Below are 18,910 nucleotides of genomic sequence, written 5' to 3'. Positions count from 1 at the left end.
TAACTATGAAAGTTTATGCATCTAAAATATATGAAGCAAAACTATAGAATTCCAAAGAGAAACAAATTTATATAGTGGAAGAATTCAGTACTCCTTTCTCAACAATTGATAGAGCAAATAGAAAATATACTAACTTGATATAATTAACATTTGCTCAATACTCCACCCAACAAGACTGGAATGCATATTTTTAAGTGTAGGAAGAACACCAATTTAGACGACATTTTGGGCTATAAAACACTGCTCAATAAAAAGGATTCATATATAATCTCCCAAAAAAATGGAATTAGGTTAGAAATTGATATAGAAAGACATCTGGAAAAAAATCCATAAATCTCTGGAAACTAAAATGCATACATCTAAAAGAACCAGTGGGTCAAAGAAATGAAAAGGAAAATCAGAAAGCAACTTAAAAAATAAAAATGAAAATACAACATATCCAATATGTGAGATGCCACTAAAGCATATTTAGGAGGATATGGATAGCACTAAATATCTGTATTACAAGATGAAAAAAGGTCTCAAATCACCTTAGTAGTTACTACCTTAAGAAAAACTAGAAGTAAATTAAACCCAAACTAATCAGAAGTAAATAATAAAGATCAGAGTAGAAGCCAATAAAATATTAGTAGAAAACAAGAAAAATAATAGAAATCAATTAAAAGAAAATCTATTATTTAATCTTCACCCAAGGATTTTTATTTATTTTTATTTTTTAAAATACATTTTTATTGATTTCAGAGAGGAAGGGAGAGGGAGAGAGATAGAAACATTAATGAGAATCATTGATCTGCCTCCTGCACGCCCCCTATTGGGGATCGAGCCTGCAACCCGGGCATGTGCCCTGACCATTCAAGTACCAGGTGGTCAACCACTGAGCCACACCAGCTGAGCTGTTTATTGATTTTAGAGAGAGAGGAAGGGAGGGGGAAGAGATAGAGAAACACTGATCAGTTGCTTCCCATATGCACCCCAACTGGGGATAGAACCTGCAACCAAGGTATGTGCCCTGACTGGGAATCAAACCAGCAACCTTTTGGTGTGCAGGATGACCTTCCAACCAACTAAGTCACCTGTCCAGGACTAAACTAAAACCATTAAAAAAAAAAATTAATAAACATCTAGCCAAAATGATCAGGGGAGAAAAAGAAATCTCACACGCCTGGGATTTACTTAAAAATAATTCAGGTGTGTGTGTGTGTGTGGGGGGGGGGGGGTGTCAGAGTGGGGAAGGTGGGTAGGAATATAAAGCAAACAAGATTAGCTATGAGATGATAATTCTATTTTACTTTGTATGTGCTTAAGTTTCCATAATAAAAATGTTTTTGTTTTTTTTTAACTTGAGGTAGCTCTAAATGTACCTCATATAAACTGCCCAGAATATAACCCCTTTTAGGTAAAATGCAGACAGCTGTAAATATAAAATATACACATCCTATGCATATAAAAAGGGGAAGAGTCACATCAAACAATTAAGAGCTTTCTATGGAGCCTAGCTGTATTGAGAAATGAGAGTTAAAGGATGATTTTAACCTTTAACGCTGTACAGTACATTGTGTGCGTGTGTGCACACTTTAAACAATGAGTATAACTGGGTGTTACTTTTGTACTCAAAAAATATTATGCATAAGCACATAAACATAGCCAGAAAATACTGAAAAGGAGAGTAATGAAGGACTTAATGCTAATCAAATAGTATCATCATTATAAAGCTACACGAATTTAAAACTCTGTGTACTGACAAATAAATAAAATAAACAGAAGAGAATGCAGAAGTGGATCTAAACAATCTGGTAATTTATTAAGTAAATTATAAAGGTAGCATTTCAAATAGGTGGGAGAAAATAAGTGGTACTGGAATAACTAGCCATTTGTAAAAATATAAAGCTGGATTTCTACTATACTCATTTTCCAAAGTCACTTCCAAAAATATCAAAGATAATAAGTTCAAAATAAAACCATAAAAGTACTAGGAAAATGTGAGTAAATATTTTTGCAATTCTGAGCTAGGACAGTATTAAATAAAAACCTGATACACAAAAATTTAAAACCAATACAGTGACCAAAAACACCAAAAATAGTTCTATCAAAGATAAACAAAACGACTGCCAAAAATATTGTAATTTTTAATTTAATTACTATCCCTAAAGAGTTCTTCCAGTTACTATGAAAAAACCAGGTAGAAAAATGGTCTAAAGACAACAAAAGCAATTCACGTAAGAAATATAAATGAGCAACAGACATGTAAAGATAATTAACTACAAATGGAACAATGAGACTTTTTTGGCCAGTGCAACTGTCAAAAGCAAAAAAAATTTAAATCCTAGTGTTGATGAGAATATATAGTTTGGTAACAACTATTTGAGAAGACAATCCAGCCATATCTATTAGTATTTCTAATGCCCTCTAACTTCATTTCTTAGAATTTATTCTATAGAAATACTTGGAAAGGATACATAAAAATATGTATTTGAATGTTCATTATAGCATTGTTTCTAAAGGCAAAAACTTGGAAAGTAAACATACCCACTATTGAGCTAAATTGTGTCTCCCTAAAAGATATGTGGAAGTCATAACCCCTGTATCTGTGAATGTGACTTTATTTGGAAAGAGGTTCTTTGTAAATACCACCAAGTTAACATTGCAGACCAGTAGTTTTATTGCTAGCTTTATCCAGTGGCCAGATACGTTTCTATTGAATGAGTACAAAAAACATTTTTACATAAATGTTAAAGGCACACCTTAAAATTAAATACCCATTGTATTTTGAAGTTATTTATTACATGTTCTTACAAGGTAATATCTTTTTAAAGTATGATACTTTGTAAAACACTGTGTAATATGAAAACATGCGCATTCTCGTGATCCCTCCGCAATGTGTTAAGATGAGGTCATTAGGAATGCCACTAATCCAATGACTGGTGTCCTATAAGAGAAGACAGAGACAGACAAGCAGAGAACACCATGTGATTATATAGGCAGAGATCAGAGTCATGAATCTATAAGCCAAGGAACATCAAGGACTGCCAGCAAATGCCAGAAGCTAAGAGAGAGAGGCATGGATGGGACAGATTCTCAGTGTCTTTAGAAGGACCCAACCCTGTGATACCTTAATTACGAAGTTCTAGCCTCCAGAAGTATGAAAATAAATTTGTTTCAAGTCACCCAGTTTATGGTAGTTGGCTATGGCAGCTCTAGAGGTTAAGAAGTTACAAGAAATACATAAAATAAGGATGAAGTAATAAAAAGTCTGCGACAGATATAAATGGAAGTGAAAATATATGAAAGTTAAATTAATATGTGAAAAAGTTTAAATTACAGAATATGTATAACACCATTTTCTGATAAATTAAAGAGCACATCTTTTTTCCCTTTCAACTCCTCATTGAAATCTATCCTTCTCAAATGCTGGCCAAGTCAAAAACGAGCCAGACTGCCTCCCTCTGTAATCTTGACCTGCACTGACACCATCACAGATCTAATTCCACTTACAAGACCTCAATAACAACACTCTGCAAAGGATTCCAAAGCTCTAGTCCTGCAATTCTTACTAATTTAGCCATTTCCACTAGGAGGTTCTGTTGTCATCTGGAATTCACAAAGCTATTTTTTTTTCTTCACAGTGTTTTCTAGAATATAGCTTTGAAATGGCAACTAGATTTCATCTACTATGAACCTGGACTGGTTAGTGTGGCTGCCTTTAGGCATATGCTGAGTATTCAAAGACCACTCCTGGAAGCAGTAAGGAAAAATGCTGTGAGGGCTAGATGGTGTGTGCCTTGAGCACAAAGACCAAGGACTTTATATCTCTCATAATCCTTTTTATGTTGCGGATGCTGCTATAATTCAGGTTCCTTAGCCAGCCCAGGCCTCCTGAGATAACAGTCTGAAAGTGTTTAGTAGATGCCCTGCCAGTATGGCTCAGTGGTTGAGCATCAACCTATGAACCAGAAGGTCATATGGTCAGGGAACATGCCCCGTTCGTGGGCTGGATCCCCAGGAGGCAGCAAATCAATGATTCTCTCTCATCATTGATGTTTCTCTCTCTCCCTCTCTCTCTCAAATCAATAGAAATATTTTTTAAAAGTGTGCAATAAACTTTAAAGCATTCCTATTATAAATAATTTCCAGTTTTCCTCATCTCTAGATCCTTCCTATCTCGACACTTTTTGAATCAAAAATCTTTAGATCCCTTGCTACTTAGGGACTAAAGCTCAGCCTCTAAATCTGATCTTCCAAAATCTGGGATCATTTTACCCTTCCTCATCATTCACTATTTCCTCAAGAAAATAAAATACAATTCTCAGTTTTAGCCAAGCCAATCTATTAAATACTTCCAAATACTCCATGCAAATTCTCTACTCCAAACTTGCTCCCACATTTCCCCCACACTTCCACTGAGCTGCTTCCTTATGACATAAATTCATAAGGTCCTTCTATGTTCACGCCCCACAATGATGTATCCCAGTGATCCCTCTTTCCTCTCTATTCAAATTTTTATTATAGACTAGCTTTAAAACATATTTTTTGTGTGCATAATTTTTGTGTTCCCCAGCTATGTAGTAAGCAACGAAGGGATAAGAACTGAACCTTAGTTATCCCTCCCTTCTATGTATTTCAAGGTACTGGGAGGTGGTTATGTACTCAGTAAGTCCTCAATACTTGATCATGATGATATTTCATTAATAAAAAGTAAAGAAAATCATTTGCGTTTCTGACTAAATTTATGCATTGCTTATAAACCAATCAGTTCCATTATTATGAAAATTTCTTAGATATTTAGGTATCATCTGATATTTTTATGGCAATAAAAGTATTTACCATACTAGAGGAAGCATTTCACTTAAAATTTTTAATTTTGGAACCTGAGGTATAATAAACAACTTTGCCTCTATTTTAATTCTTAAAAAAACTAGATAATTTTAACTTCTCCAAATCTAATATAAAGTCTAACTTTACAATGAAACTTGCCCTAAAGTTATTGTATATTTGGCTCATAATAATTTCTATCTCCTCATATCATTTTTAACAGCACATTATATTACTGAATGTCTTTCTTATTTCCTTTTTGTTTCACTTTGCCTCTACAACACTGATTCCAAAATGAAAGTGATGTTTCCTTATTAATTTCATTTTCTTATACTGATATTATAGTGGTGTAATCTACTACTACTTCTAAGAATACTGATACGGATAAAAGCAGAATATACTTTTTTTACACTGTATTTATGAATAAAGTTAAATATGTGAAAATCTTCTAATTACTGAACACTTAAAAATACTTAACACCTAAAAATACTAGACTGTTCAGTCATACACCAATAAAAATATATTTACAGTTAGTAATATATGTTACTGTAGACAAGAATGTATGAACTTGTTTGCTTCCAGAAGCTTTACAATAGAAGTGAACTCTATTAACCCTTTGCGGTCATTTGTCTACTCTCAGCCACCACAGCAAGGAACCGTATGAATCTTAACTCTATTCATTCATGTATCAGTTCATAATTTCTCTGAAAGCTCTTAAGTGTCTAAGCGACCTTGTCACGAACCAAAACATTGCCCCGACAAATCGGAGATATCGAAACTCAATATTAACAAACGCCGTAGTTCCACACTCGCCATGCAAAACACCGTGGCGAGTCAGTCGCCTTTTGAGAGTGAAGAAATCGACAAGCTTCGGAGATACTTCGCAGAATTTCAAATAAAGCTTTACAAATTACATTTAACTGTAATTAGGCATTCTCGCTTGTTAAGATATTTCAAAATAATACTCCAAAATGGCAAAAAGAAAGTTACCGAAAGAAGTGTACTGCGAATCTGAAAGTAACGATGAAGAGTTTTATTTTGGCACCTTGAATACTGACTCTGACGTAGAAAGTGATAACGTTTGTAGTAATTCTATGAGTAGTGACGTAGTTCCAAAAAAGAATTAATAAATCTTGTTTATCCTTCATAATCTTGCATGTTATGTATCACTGTTCTTTCAATGGAAATTAATTCCGACCAGTACGGCACCCATGTCCAAATTTAATACGACCGCAAAGGGCTAAATATCGTATCACTAATAAAATTTCATGTAAGAAATAAGGTTCTAATTGGAATTAATCTGTCAACAAGAGAAACTCTTAGAAACAACGCCATCTTAATTAAAAGGCAGCACACTTCTAATAAGCCAAATATTCTTTGCAATCACAAGAAATAATTCAAAATTAGTTAAGACTGACAATCCTATTACTAATGCCTTTCAATGATGTTCACCTGACTTTTCAAAGTAAAATATTTATTAAATTGTGATGCTTAGGAAAAGGTTAGTAAGAAATGGGGATTTGCAATGAAATGATTTCTGATTATCTACCTTTCACTTAGATATATACTATCTTTGTCTCCAGAGTGCAAAACACATGTATGCCAAAATTAACTGAAGGCTATTCTTTTCCTGCTACAGAGTCCCTGGCATCTAGAAAGTTATAATGATAGAACATTAAAGCTGGAAAGACTGGTGTTATCTTGTCCAAGCCCTCATTTTCAGATTAGGAAAAGGAGGTTTAAAGGCAGAGATTCTTGTTCACGTTCACAATTAACTGGTGGTAGTGGAGCACAGACTAAAACCCAGGAACTGTTTAACTCTTATACCAGAATCCCTTTTTTCCTCTTTGGTCAGCAGCCAGGGGTGCTAGCTAAGGCTGCCTAGAATTCCCCATAGTTTAGTTCCAGCTACTGCTTAACTCTAATTCACATACTCTGTAATTAACTGACATTTAAATACAATTGATAGAATTTGCCTAAATCAAAACAAATACAATACAGAGTTCAAATTTTTACTTTAAAACCTTCTTGCCAGTAACAGGAATGGTATTAATGATGGCATTCTTTCACATGCTTTTCCAAACTCCCAGAACACTTAGTGTCAGGCACTCTAGGTGCTTTACATACGTTATTGCATTATTTTATAAATCCTTGACTAAGCCCATTTTACAAATCTAGACACTAAGGTTCATACTGGTTAAGAAATTTTCCTGTATTATAGAGCAGTGATTTTCAATGGGTGTGCCACAAGAATTTTTAAAACATGCAATACCTGACTATTTAGTCAGGGGAAATGACCTCTCTTCAATTAGACTGTCAAATAAAAAAGTGACAACAGCCAACACAATAGCCATCCAGTACAAAGGATATCAAAATCATGCCCATTTTTTTTGTCATATCAGCAAAAAAATCTATTTTTTGGTGTGCTGCAGAATTTAGTAGCTTATATGTACCATGAGATGAAAAAGGTTGAAAAACAATGTTATACAGCTTATAACCCAGATCTGGATTCTTGTAAATATCCACTCTGTTACTTTGTAGTCACCTTTTTCCTCTATACTAGAGGAAAGATTAATTTCTCAGTTTTGTATATTCCAAATCCCATGAATTTTCAACCTTTTTCCTTTCACATTACTCAAGGTGAAATACATTCCTAGCCCTAACTCCCTTAATTCAGGCCTTCATCAACACAATGATCCCTCTAAGCACCCTTCCCTCAGTCTATCTAGACCTATTTAAGGATTTAGAGCAGAAACAAGTAACTGTTGAACAGTTACTGATACCACCTATCAGTAGCAACATTAAACCACTTTGTTTTCTTAACAAATGAAGACTTTATTAGTAGAACATTAGAAATGGAAGATCTTAACAACCCGATGAAGCAGTAAGAAATGCTGAATGAGTTCCTAAGCAATAAACAAGTTAGCAATTAGAACAATTCAAAGAGTATTCAGTGATCTGTATGTTAGATGTTATCAAAATTATATACATATAGAAAACTACACAGGCATAAAGTCCAATCTCCCAGAATTATATACAGGACTAGAAAACAAACACCTAAAGAATATAAGCAAGTACTAGAAATTAAATGAAATAAAGATTAAAGTTGGTTAATAAAAATGGTATCATTAAATCTTGAAACAAACAAACCAGGTGAGTATGAAAGGGAAAGGTAACTGCCAACAACATTACTAAACCCCAATCCTTTTAGGCCAGAGATGGTTGGTTGCAGAGAGCTAGTATAAGGTTCTATTTTTTCCAATCCTTACCTAATTTCCTACTCAGGACTATATATTAAACTTCAGTTGGCAAGAGAGCACATACTCTTTATAGAAAATAAGTTAAACCACACTACATGAAAGACAACAAAACTACAAAACAAAACCTGATAATCTTGTTTTAGCCCTTTTTTATTATTCTAGAAAACACTACCAGCTAATGAACTATTTACTTTTATGTAGAAGTACATAACACATATATTACATATAACTTTAAATGAAACCTCAACTTTCACAAAATCTATTTTTAAAAACTGAAAAAACAAAGATTTACTGAAGATTCGCCTTCTCCATGAAACCATCATCAATACAGTCTCAACTTACATCTGAGTATATTTTCATCCAGTGAGAAAGTTCTGCAGACTCCTGCTGGTGACTATACTTGTCTTTATAACAATTCCCTTCCCTAACTCCTGTTATCTGAAGGGGAAGAAATCCTACTGGGGTCTTTTTAATTATCCTTGAATTCCTACCAGCGCTGCCTTAATTCAGGCCCTCAACACATTTCACATTGACTATATAAACACCTATCTGACCTCCTCTGTCTTCATTCTCATCATCCTCAATCCACCTCCTGTGGTGCCTCCCCCTTCCTCCCTAAACTTTCTAAAAGTCAAATCTGGCCTTGGGTTCCTCACTAAGGAGTGTAATACTTGAACTGTCTATCTCTCACATCTATGAAATAAATACACATTGATATCTTAAAGGGATGGAGAAATGCTGTACTAAAATAACCTGTTTTAACTTAATTTACCTTAATTCACAAAATACAGACCAAAGGTTCAGGGGGAACCTATTAACATGTCCAATGTGCTTCAGGGTTACCCTGTCAGAAAACTGTGGACAGCAGCAGTGGTTCTCACACTGTGACAGGTGCCAGTCTTCTGGGAAGCCTGCTAAAAATCAAAATGCCCAAGTTCCACATCAGACCCACTGAATTTGAATATCATCTAGGAATTCAGTGTAGTTATATGCATTTGTAAGATCATCTCCACATAATTCCAATGCAAACTAAATTTGAGAACCCAAGCAGAGACCCTCCTTGCTCCATAACATACTATTATTAGTAGGTCTCCTGACTTTCCAAGCTGTTTCATACCTCTCATTAACCTGGGGGAGTACCCACTAATCTTAAATATTTAAGTATACACCATTCTAAAAAAGCTTTTACTCATCCTCTCTTTTGGTCCCCTAAGTCTTTATAAAAATAATAGCCCATATATTTACATACAGTCCTAATCCACAGCCCCACTGCCCCCATAAGTGGTATAACTATTTCGGAGATGAGAAAACTAATTTGAGGACAGGGAGCTTACCTTGTGCAAAGTGACCACCTGAGTCTGAACTCCTGTCTGACTACTAAGCAACAGTTTCCAGGGTAACATGCAGCTTCTTACATATCACTCTGAAGTATTGACTTACACATCAGTTTACACATTTGTCTCTTTTTTATACAGAAAGCTCCCTGAGGGTAGGCATCAACCCTGGTTTGACCTCAACATCTAGTTACTCAATACATATTTGTTGAGTGAATGAAAGACTGGAATGCCTGAGAGCTGGCACTGTAACTACTCCTCTGAATACACTTGCTTAACAAATTTGGTTTGACCTGTAAATCTTATTGCGGAACTTTAAAAAAAAAAATGAAACAACTTATTTCAGTATTATCTTAAACTACAAAACAAAACAAACAAAAAAAACCCCTGCATAGTCAGCAAAGGGGGAAAAAAAGATTGTTCCAAAAATTAAAATATCATTCTTACTTTACTCTCTAATAACTGGAAATGTCAAATATTAAAGTAATCTTTGCAATAATTTCATACCAGGAGAGCAGGTAACTATAGCAGTGTGGTTTTTAAATGACAGAAATTCAAAAGGTAAAGTCTATTAATAGAGGACATAAAGAAATTAAGCGCTGAACACAGTTTATTTGGCAATCCATTTACACTAACTAGTAAACAATGTTATCTTTATCACTGTATTCTTCCACATCTGTCATTTATTGAAACCCGTAATCCTTATAGGTAAGCACAGAGCAATTAGTCAGTATACTTGCAATGTCCTTCCTGCCTAAAGCTAATGTGTTTGGTATGTAAAACAAAGTACATACAACTACTTGCTGACAGCAAATGTAATAAACCAACCATGTTTTTATTTTCCATTTGCAGATAATTTAACATTTAAAGTGCTAGAGATTTACCTAAATTGGAAATATGCAATAAATTAGGACTTAAATAAGAACCTTAAAACTTTAATTACATCGATGTTGGGTTGAACAAAAGTTATTATTCTTTTAACACCACTTGTAGAAATAAACCAGTAACAAGAGAGAAAAACCACTTCTAAGACAACATGATGTAGTGGAAAGTACAACAGACTAGGCATCGGGAGTCGTGGTTTCCTAGTTCTGGTCACATTACTAAATTGCTCTGTGACTTAGGGTTCACTGGCACAGTTTTCTCATTTGTTTAAAAAAAGCTGGGGGGTGGGGCGGGGGTACTTGGTTATCTTTACATTAGTTTCCCAAAATTCCGATTTTAAGCCACCTCTCTTATTTCATTCTTTCCGTAAGTCAACTCAACGTACGTCCTTTAAGCTCTAACTTCTGAAATATGAAACACATCTGAACTGACTGTCCCGACTCAATGTCCAGTTGGACAGGACAGGATACAAAGGGTAGACTCCTATACAGTTAACCATTAATGCAGTAATTCTCCCGGAAACTCTCTAAGCCTAACTTCCAAAGCAGGTGTGGCAGGTCTTGACATATTGAACGCCACTACGCCAAGTGGCAGAACGGTCCCACGGACATTTCTGCAGGTGCTTCTTGGGTCCCCGCGGCACCCACCCCGCAGGTGCTCACGGAGCAACGAGGGGAGAAAGGGACCCGCAGCAGCGTTTCTGCAAACTCAGCCGCGGGCGGCTGCACCCGCTGGACGAGGGAGCAGGCGCTGGACGAGGGAGCAGCCGCTGGACGAGGCCTGCGCCGCGGCACGGAGCCTCCCCACCCCCAGGAGCGGCGGCAGCCAATGTCAGGAACGCTTCCGTCAACAACACACATTCCCCGGCCCCTGCCCCTTCCCACCGCGGAACTGCCGGCTTCCAACCGGCCACGGGGGGTCTTAGGCCGCACACCGCCAACCTAAGGCTCACTCACAGGCCCCCAAAGGTCAAGAACGACCACAGATCTCGGCTCCCCTGCGCAGGGGTGTGGGGGGAGCCGCCCCTCCTCCCACCAAGGTAAAAAGAAAAACCAGTGGGGAGGAGAGGGATAACCAGGCCCCTGGGCGAGATTCCTAGAGGAGTAAGCCCCCCTGCTCTGCAAGGGGAGGCAGGAGCGTGGCCTGCCCTCGTCCTGAACCGATGCGCCCGGCTGCATTCCCTCCTGCAATTCTCCAGGGGCATTAAAAACAACTCCACGGCCCGATTCATTCATATCTGGGCTTCCTTCCCCCACCGACCCACGGCTGAGACCTCTGGCCTGGTGGAGACCCAGCGGCAGGAGGTGAAGCCGGGACGGGGGCCCGGGAGCGACGACCCAGCCGCTCCGGCAAGAACCCCGCGTCGGGACCTCCCCGCGACAAAGTTTGAACCGGCAACAAGGGTGCGGACCTGGCCGATCGGGGCTCCGGGACGGGGACTCCCCGCTCCCGGGCAGCTCCGGAGGCGGCGTCGGGGGCCGCGGCGGCCCGCACCGCCCGCACCCGGGCAGCGGACCTCGGGAGCGGGGTCCGGGGCGCCGACGCGGGGCCCGAGGCCGGGGGAGGCCTGGCCGGCAGCCCGACCCTCCGCGCGCCCCCGCCTCCTGCCCACTCCCACTCCCCGGCCCGGGAGGGAACGGCGGCGGCGGCGCCGCGGGTCTCGGCCACTGACCACACATTTCTTGCCGAGGAAGGTGAAGAGAGACTCGTTCTCCTGCGGGGTGAGCAGCAGGGACCCCACGTTGGCGACCCTCCGCGGCGGCGGCTGCTGGCCGGAGCTCATGGTTCCGCCGGCGGGACTGCGAGTCCGGGGCCGTCTCCTCCGGCGAGTGGGCGAGCGCGCGTTCCCCTCGGTGACAGGGGCGGGAGGAGGGGAGTCACAGGCTCAGCATCTCGCAACTCCTCCGGCGCCAGGAGGAGGAGGCGGCGGCGGCGGCGGCCGCGGGGAGGAGGAGCCGGCGGCGGGCCGCGCGCAGGAAGGGGAGCCCCCGGCTCCGGCCCGGCGAGGCTCTGGCCGGTCGGCCGCGGTCCTCGCGCTCCGGCGACCGCGCTTACACGCCCCGCTCCGCCAACCCTCCTCCGCCGGCGGCGGCCGCACGATCCAACATGGCTGCGGGGCGGGCGAGACCACGGACGCAGGGCGCGGGGGAGCGCGCCGGAAACGCGCGGCTGCGGGCCGGCCGGGACGCACCACCCCGTGCGCCGCCGCGGGTCTCGCCGCGCCGCCCGGGCCCCGCCCCCTTCCGGCGGAGGCGTGCGCCGCGCGGTCGCACGGGGGCTGCGGTCCTGCGGCGGGACCCGCCGCTGGTGTCATCGCTCGGCTGCTCCAGGCTCCAGGCTGCCGCCGGGAGGGAGGCCGGTCTCCGCCGCGGAGCTGCGGGCCCCTGTTGCGCACGGACACGTTTGCGAAGCGCCCGTGCGGGCCCCGGACCCTGGATCTCGGCCCCGGAGCGGCTCTTGCTTGTGGGGCGCGGCCGCGGGACGTCACTCCGCAGTGGAACCGGAGGCCGGCGGGACGCCGGGGGGGACGTGCGCTGCCCCGCGCCCCTCGCGGGTCTCGGCCGGAGCCGCTGGTGCCCGGCTTCCTTGCACTTTGCCCGGACTGGGTGCTGGGTGCTGGGTGCTGGGCGCGGGGGCGCCCACAGGCCTCGCCCGGGGTTGCGAGGGAGGGATCCTGCTGCTGGCGGTGCGGAAACACCAGGAAAGTCCTCCCGCGGCTCACGGAGGCCAAAGTATTTGCGGCATTTAAACTCAAGCTCTTCCTTAAAGGATCCTGAAGACGTTCCCCCCCTCTGTCTGGGGAACCGGAAAATATTCCTTTTTTTCTTTGCATCTTTCGGTTTCTCTTAAATCCCGAAGACCTTGTTTTCTTTTGATCCAAAGTGATCGTGCCTGTTTTGGAATGTCACACAGGAAAATGACATCTGGTTTAATACTTAGAAGTAAATCTCAAGAATTAAAAACAAAACAAAACTGTATGTCTCAAGAGTATTAAAGGTTACTTAAGAGGAACCCTTTGGTTCAGTAAATTAAATACGAAACAACTGTTGTGAAACGAAGTTTTGGGATATGGATATATAAATACTACCCACAGCAGTGAATTTTAGACTAAGCTTCTGACTTACCCACTTTGAAGAAATCAGCATTTATTGCATAAACTTTACCCATCATGTTTGCTAGTTATTCAACTTAAATAAAAAAGTTAACCGGGTATTAAACTTAAGACATCCATCCTATGCCAAATCAAATTTGGTAAAACTATTTGCAACATCTCCAATACAATACAAATCTCGAAAGTACTACAGGGATTGAAAAACCATTATCAGTACACTTCGGGAAAATATAAAAATTAAAACATTAAAGCTGTCCTTAATAACATGAGCTAAGTAGGAATAAATCTGCAAAGGAAAAAGGTCATGTAATCCTTGGAGTACTCACATAAAATATGGATATTTCAAAATTACACTTGATCAATAATGTTAGGGGAAAGGTGACTTTAAAAAAAAGCAAGTGGGCCCAGGCTGGTGTGGCTCAGTTGGTTGAGCATCAACCTGTGAACCAGGAGGTCCTTCCATTCCCTGGCAGGGCTCCTGCCTGGGTTGTGGGCTCCATCCCTGGTGGGAAGCGTTCAGGAGGCAGCAGATCTGGATGATTCTCATCATTGATGTTACCATCTCTCTCCTTTTCCCTTCCTCTCTGAAATCAATTTTTTAAAAAGCAAATGGGCTTTTTATTAAGTAATTATGTTTATAAATGCAATGGTAGAAATGTAAACCTAGAGTTTTCTCTGAATTACCGAGCTAAAAAAAGAAACCAGAAGCTAAAGCAGTTTGTCTCTTGAATCAAGCTTGAGGTCCCTATAACTTCAAACCACAGTAACAGTGGAAAGCATGACAAATTCTTGTGGAATGATAGAAATTAGATCCTTAATACTTTCAAACCTGTGAATCAGGATAGTAGCAAAAGTACAGGCTTCAGATAAGGCCTAAATTTGAGTTCTTGTTCTACCACTTAACCTTATGGACTTTGGATCAGTGCTTCTCTGAGTCTCATTTCCTCATCCATAAAATAGAAAATAATTTTTATTTAATAAAGGTATAGTATAGAGATAATTAACTCTACTTCAAAGTTGTAAGATTTACCAAGACAACATGTAAAATACCTGATACATCATGGTTCTCAAATATTATCTGTCATTGACCACTGTTGTCTATAGTCTCTGCCTCCCCGTGGCTAAAGGGTCAACAGTTGTGTTGAAATGGGGATTTTTTTTTCTAACCTTTGTTCTATGTAAACCTGATACTTTGAAAACTGTCCCTCATATTTAGAATTCTATGTAATTCTCCAAATACATAGTGATTACTTTGGGCTACAGTTCCTTGGCCAGCAGAATTTCTGATTAGGCTGTATATTATGCCAATAGGCTATATGTCCCAGCATTCCAAAAGTACAAAGCCTTTTAAAACTAGGAAGCTAAAGATAGGATCATATTAGTTTCTAATGAATAAAGACTGAAAGATAGCAATTTTTATGCTAGAATGCCTGCTTTAAAACTTGTCCACTGAAAGATGTGGAAGAGGGTTAAGGGAAAAAAGCTGTGGGAGCATGGGTGAATGACGGTCGCTATGAGTTGAAGACTCCCACACAGAGAACTATTGGGTTCCAATCATTTCATAACTTCTTGTTAGCTGACACTATTTGCTTTCATTACTCCGCGCCCCTCCCCCCCCCCCCCCAGGAAATTTTAAATGTCTTATCTATTTCTAAGTGAAATTTTCTGACTATTTGCCGTTTTTTTTCTTTAGAAATGAAGATAGAAGATTATAACCACCAGAGACTTTTCTTTCTCAAACCCAAACTATTTCTTTAACTTTTCCTCAAATTTTTAAATGCGGAATTTTGTCCACAAAATTGCAATTTCATTTCTTATTTTCTGCTTGGTCATTATTTTTGCCATTATCTGGGCTTTTTCCAACTCTTTGTTCTTAAAATGTGGAAAATGTAAGTGTGAACACTGTATTGGAACTAAGACTTTCTTCCTCTTTGGAACATTTGAACAGGCAATATTTGGGGTTATCCCCTTTACCATGCATACAAGCATCTGTTTTTCCATGTCCATCCTGAGACCAAGCAGTACTGTCTGTATTTGTTTCAAAAGTTTTAGCAAGTCCTTTCTTCCTTTCATTCTTGATAGCATATCCTCTCTTTGTCAGAACACAAGACATCTTTCTCTCTGTTTCCTTTGGCAAGTTATTTTCTTATCTGAAATTCTTTTTAGAGATTGGATTTGATCCAGGAAATAAGAAGGTTTCTATTTCCCTTCAACTAAGTTTGTAAGCTAGGTTAAAAAGACTAGGAATTTTTATCTTTATATACATATAAAATGCATATACCGAATTATGGATATTTCTTCCATTTGACTTTCTTTGACTCAATTAGAATCTATTTAGTACTTTATTTTCTTCTTTCTTTGCTATAATCCTTTAAAGTGAAGCCCTCATTTTAACAGAAAACGTTAGGGTAGTTTATTTATAGAAATGAGGGCAAATTTTTAGATGCACTCCTGCTGTTATTATATCTTGCACATTTCTTCTGATCCTTTGATAATACAGCACACTTTTCTTCTTTACAAACATTATTGTTTATGTACTGCTACAAGTCCTCCAAAACGCCCTGTTCCCTTGCGAAGGTTAATTAAAAGGTAGTGACACCCTTCATTGTAGGGCAATGTAGAAGCAGCTACACCCAGGATCTATGCCATTCAGCAGCCATTGTAGCCATAATTACTGGCTTGACTATGGCAGAACTGAGCTATAGAGACGACAAACCTGGATACAGCAGGAGATGAATGTCACATCTCCCATGCAGCCTCCAAGTGCCATGGGTTTAAAATGTTCGCATTGTAAAATATCTGTGTACATTTTTATGTAAATGTTGCATATGGCAGTGTTTTAGAGAATTTGTTCTAGTACTTGTTTTCGCAAGTTAAATGTTCAGTGTTTTCTTTTTCATTAACTAACATCTTAAAAAATAAGCTACCAAACTTTTTCTCTCCCTCTCCCTTTGTAATTCATTTCACAAAGCCTCTTTGGGGCTTTTTTTTTTAGGACTGCATAGCTTATGTACAGCCCATTCTGATTCTTATTGATGTTAGTGAAAAATTGAATTCTTACTCCTGCTAGTGCATTACCAGTGATAGTTACCACCAGTTACTACTAATATATGGCCTAGTCTCCAGATACCTAGTACGTACCTTTATTCAAGAAATGATTTGAAGAACTAAGTATGTTATTAAGTATGTTACAGTTCCCAGAATGCTACTTCCTGGTTTTCTCCTCTCTGCTCCTTAACTTTAAGGAATATTAAATGGCTCTCAGTTTAATTATTCCAGATAAGAGGGAAAAACATTGGCTTCTTTATTATAATGTGCTCAAGGACAATTTGCATTATGGAGGAGGTGTCAGTGTGAATACTCATGATGATTTATAGAAGTGATATATGCACATAACTTTAAAAATAAAATAGTACTACAAAACTTAAACCAAAAAAAACCAGAAGCTCCATTTACTCTCCCCAGAAACATCTACTTTATACTTCTAGAATTTACCTAGGTACTTCTAAATAATATGCTAAGCTGCTATGTATTGATCAATTAATTTAAAGCATTACCTAGCAATTTCCTATCATAACTGGTGAGAATTCTCTCCTTAAACTACCACTTCCCCTTTTCTCCTCCCCTGGTGTAAGTTATAGTACAATTTGTGTTTTAATTATTATTACATAGAACAATGTATTCTCTAGTGATTCGAGTATTGCACTATGACTATAGTTACATTCTTGTACCACTTTAATTTTTTTGTTTTTTTTCCCCCTTGATATCATCTTTTTGTTTAAATTTTTCTTTTTTTTCTGTATTTTCAACAACTATAAACTCTCATCTCATATATTTTCCATGTAATCAAATGTATCAGGAATATGTTAGATCCACTTATGTTTTTTGTTTTTTAATCAGAGACTTCCCAAGGCCCTCCACCCTGCTGTATTAATCTAGATATGCTGTCTTGGCTACATGGCTATTGTCTGGGGTTTTCTGTAACCTCTATTCTGTGTTGTACCCTCTATGTCTTGGATCTATGTTATATATGTTGCTTTATTCCCTTGTTTTGGTAGTATATATATTTTTTCCTGGGGAAAAAATGTATAGAAAGTAACATTTTGAAATCTTGTATATCAGATCATGTCTAATTCTCATCCTTGACTGATTTAACAGGATATAGAATTTCAGATTGAAAATTAGTTTACTTCAGAATTTGAAGGTGTTATTCCATTGATTTCTAATTTTAAACATTGCTGTTGACATATGATGATGTTATTTTGATTCTGATCCTCTGTATATGGCTTTTTATTATCTCTAGAAGTTTTAAGAATATTTTGTTTGCTCATGGAATTATGAAATTTGATGTTGTTCCATATTGGGATCTTCTTACGTTCATTGTACTGGATATACCAAAGGCCCCTTCTATCTAAAACTCATGTATTTTAGTATTGGAAAGTTCTCTTGTGTTATTTCTCTCTCTCTCTGAAATGCCTGTTTGTCAAATGTTAGACTTCCTGATTCATTCTCTATGCAACCGGAAAGTACCCCTGAGTTTCACTCTGGAATTACACTAGTGAACTCTCATCTCTAGACACAGACACCATAAATTCACTATTAAAGTTGGGAACTGGAAACTAGAATTTCTCCTGGGTTTCTAAAAGCTGTGTATTTCTTTGCCAGAATGGATTTCTTTGTGCCACTGCTTCTTTATGTACTTAGAAATCACAGTTGCCCATGGGTTTGACTGTTTAGAGAAAAGTCAAATACTTGTACCCTAGCTGCAAGATAGCCTGAGAGTTCAAGTGCAACTTTAGAGATCTACAGATTCACAAGATCAGAAATTCTCTGAACATAAGAAGGCTATTCATAGGCACTCATTAAGTTTGGGGAGAGGATGGCAACAAATAGTGAGAACTTCAAGGAATTGAATGTGTGGGCAGAAAAATAATTTTCCTTCTACCCTTCTAAGTAAGTTCTTCTGATTGGAGTAATAATCAAATTAACATGAGACAGATTGACAGGAGAAAATGACCAAGTTTATTATGCTTGTACATTACAGAGGTTCCATAAGAATATGGGGCTTAGGACACATTTAGTAGTAAAGGCTTATGTGCCATTCTGAACTATGGAGAGAGAGGCAGGGTCTGGGACTACAGTGGGAAAGCAGTCAATTAACAGACAAAGAAGCAAATATTTGGTAAACAGAATCTTGCTTGGCCACCCAAAAACACTGGGACATGGAGGGAAGTCTAGTAGATTTTGCTTGGTTTCTTCCTGTTTGTAACATGTAGTTTATATGATGGTGATAAGGTGATAGCTCCCTTCCTTTAAGCAGGTCTTTCTATATGAATTCTTTTAGGTAGGGTCACTGTTTCTTCTGAGTCATTTGTTTATTTATTTATTTATTTATTTATTATTGTTGTCAAATAATCTTTCATTGAAACATTTTCCTTTGTAGCTCATAACTAGCCAGACATTCCACTGCACCACTGTTGATATCATCTATGATGTCATGAGGGTGGCGG

At 39.3% G+C, this 18,910-nt stretch overlaps 1 protein-coding gene across 2 annotated transcripts in view; it reads right to left on the bottom strand.

Annotated features, from left to right (window-relative positions):
* WASL (WASP like actin nucleation promoting factor) overlaps positions 1 to 12,363 on the bottom strand; it is an 84,746-nt gene extending 72,383 nt beyond the window's left edge. Inside the window, exon 1 of one of the 2 annotated variants that reach the window (XM_036328804.1) lies at positions 11,961 to 12,363. In XM_036328804.1, the coding sequence (XP_036184697.1) occupies positions 11,961 to 12,071 (111 nt within the window). In that variant the 5' untranslated portion in view covers positions 12,072 to 12,363. The remainder of the gene's footprint in view (positions 1 to 11,960) is intronic. The other variant, XM_036328805.1, reaches the window with a different exon arrangement.
* Positions 12,364 to 18,910: the final 6,547 nt, after the last annotated feature.

This window comes from Myotis myotis, unplaced genomic scaffold, assembly GCF_014108235.1.
Source record: "Myotis myotis isolate mMyoMyo1 unplaced genomic scaffold, mMyoMyo1.p scaffold_m19_p_11, whole genome shotgun sequence".
In the NCBI taxonomy this organism is placed as follows: Eukaryota; Metazoa; Chordata; class Mammalia; order Chiroptera; family Vespertilionidae; genus Myotis; species Myotis myotis.
The sequence above is the reverse complement of the archived record's forward strand: the minus strand, read 5'-3'. Positions and strand labels throughout refer to the sequence as shown.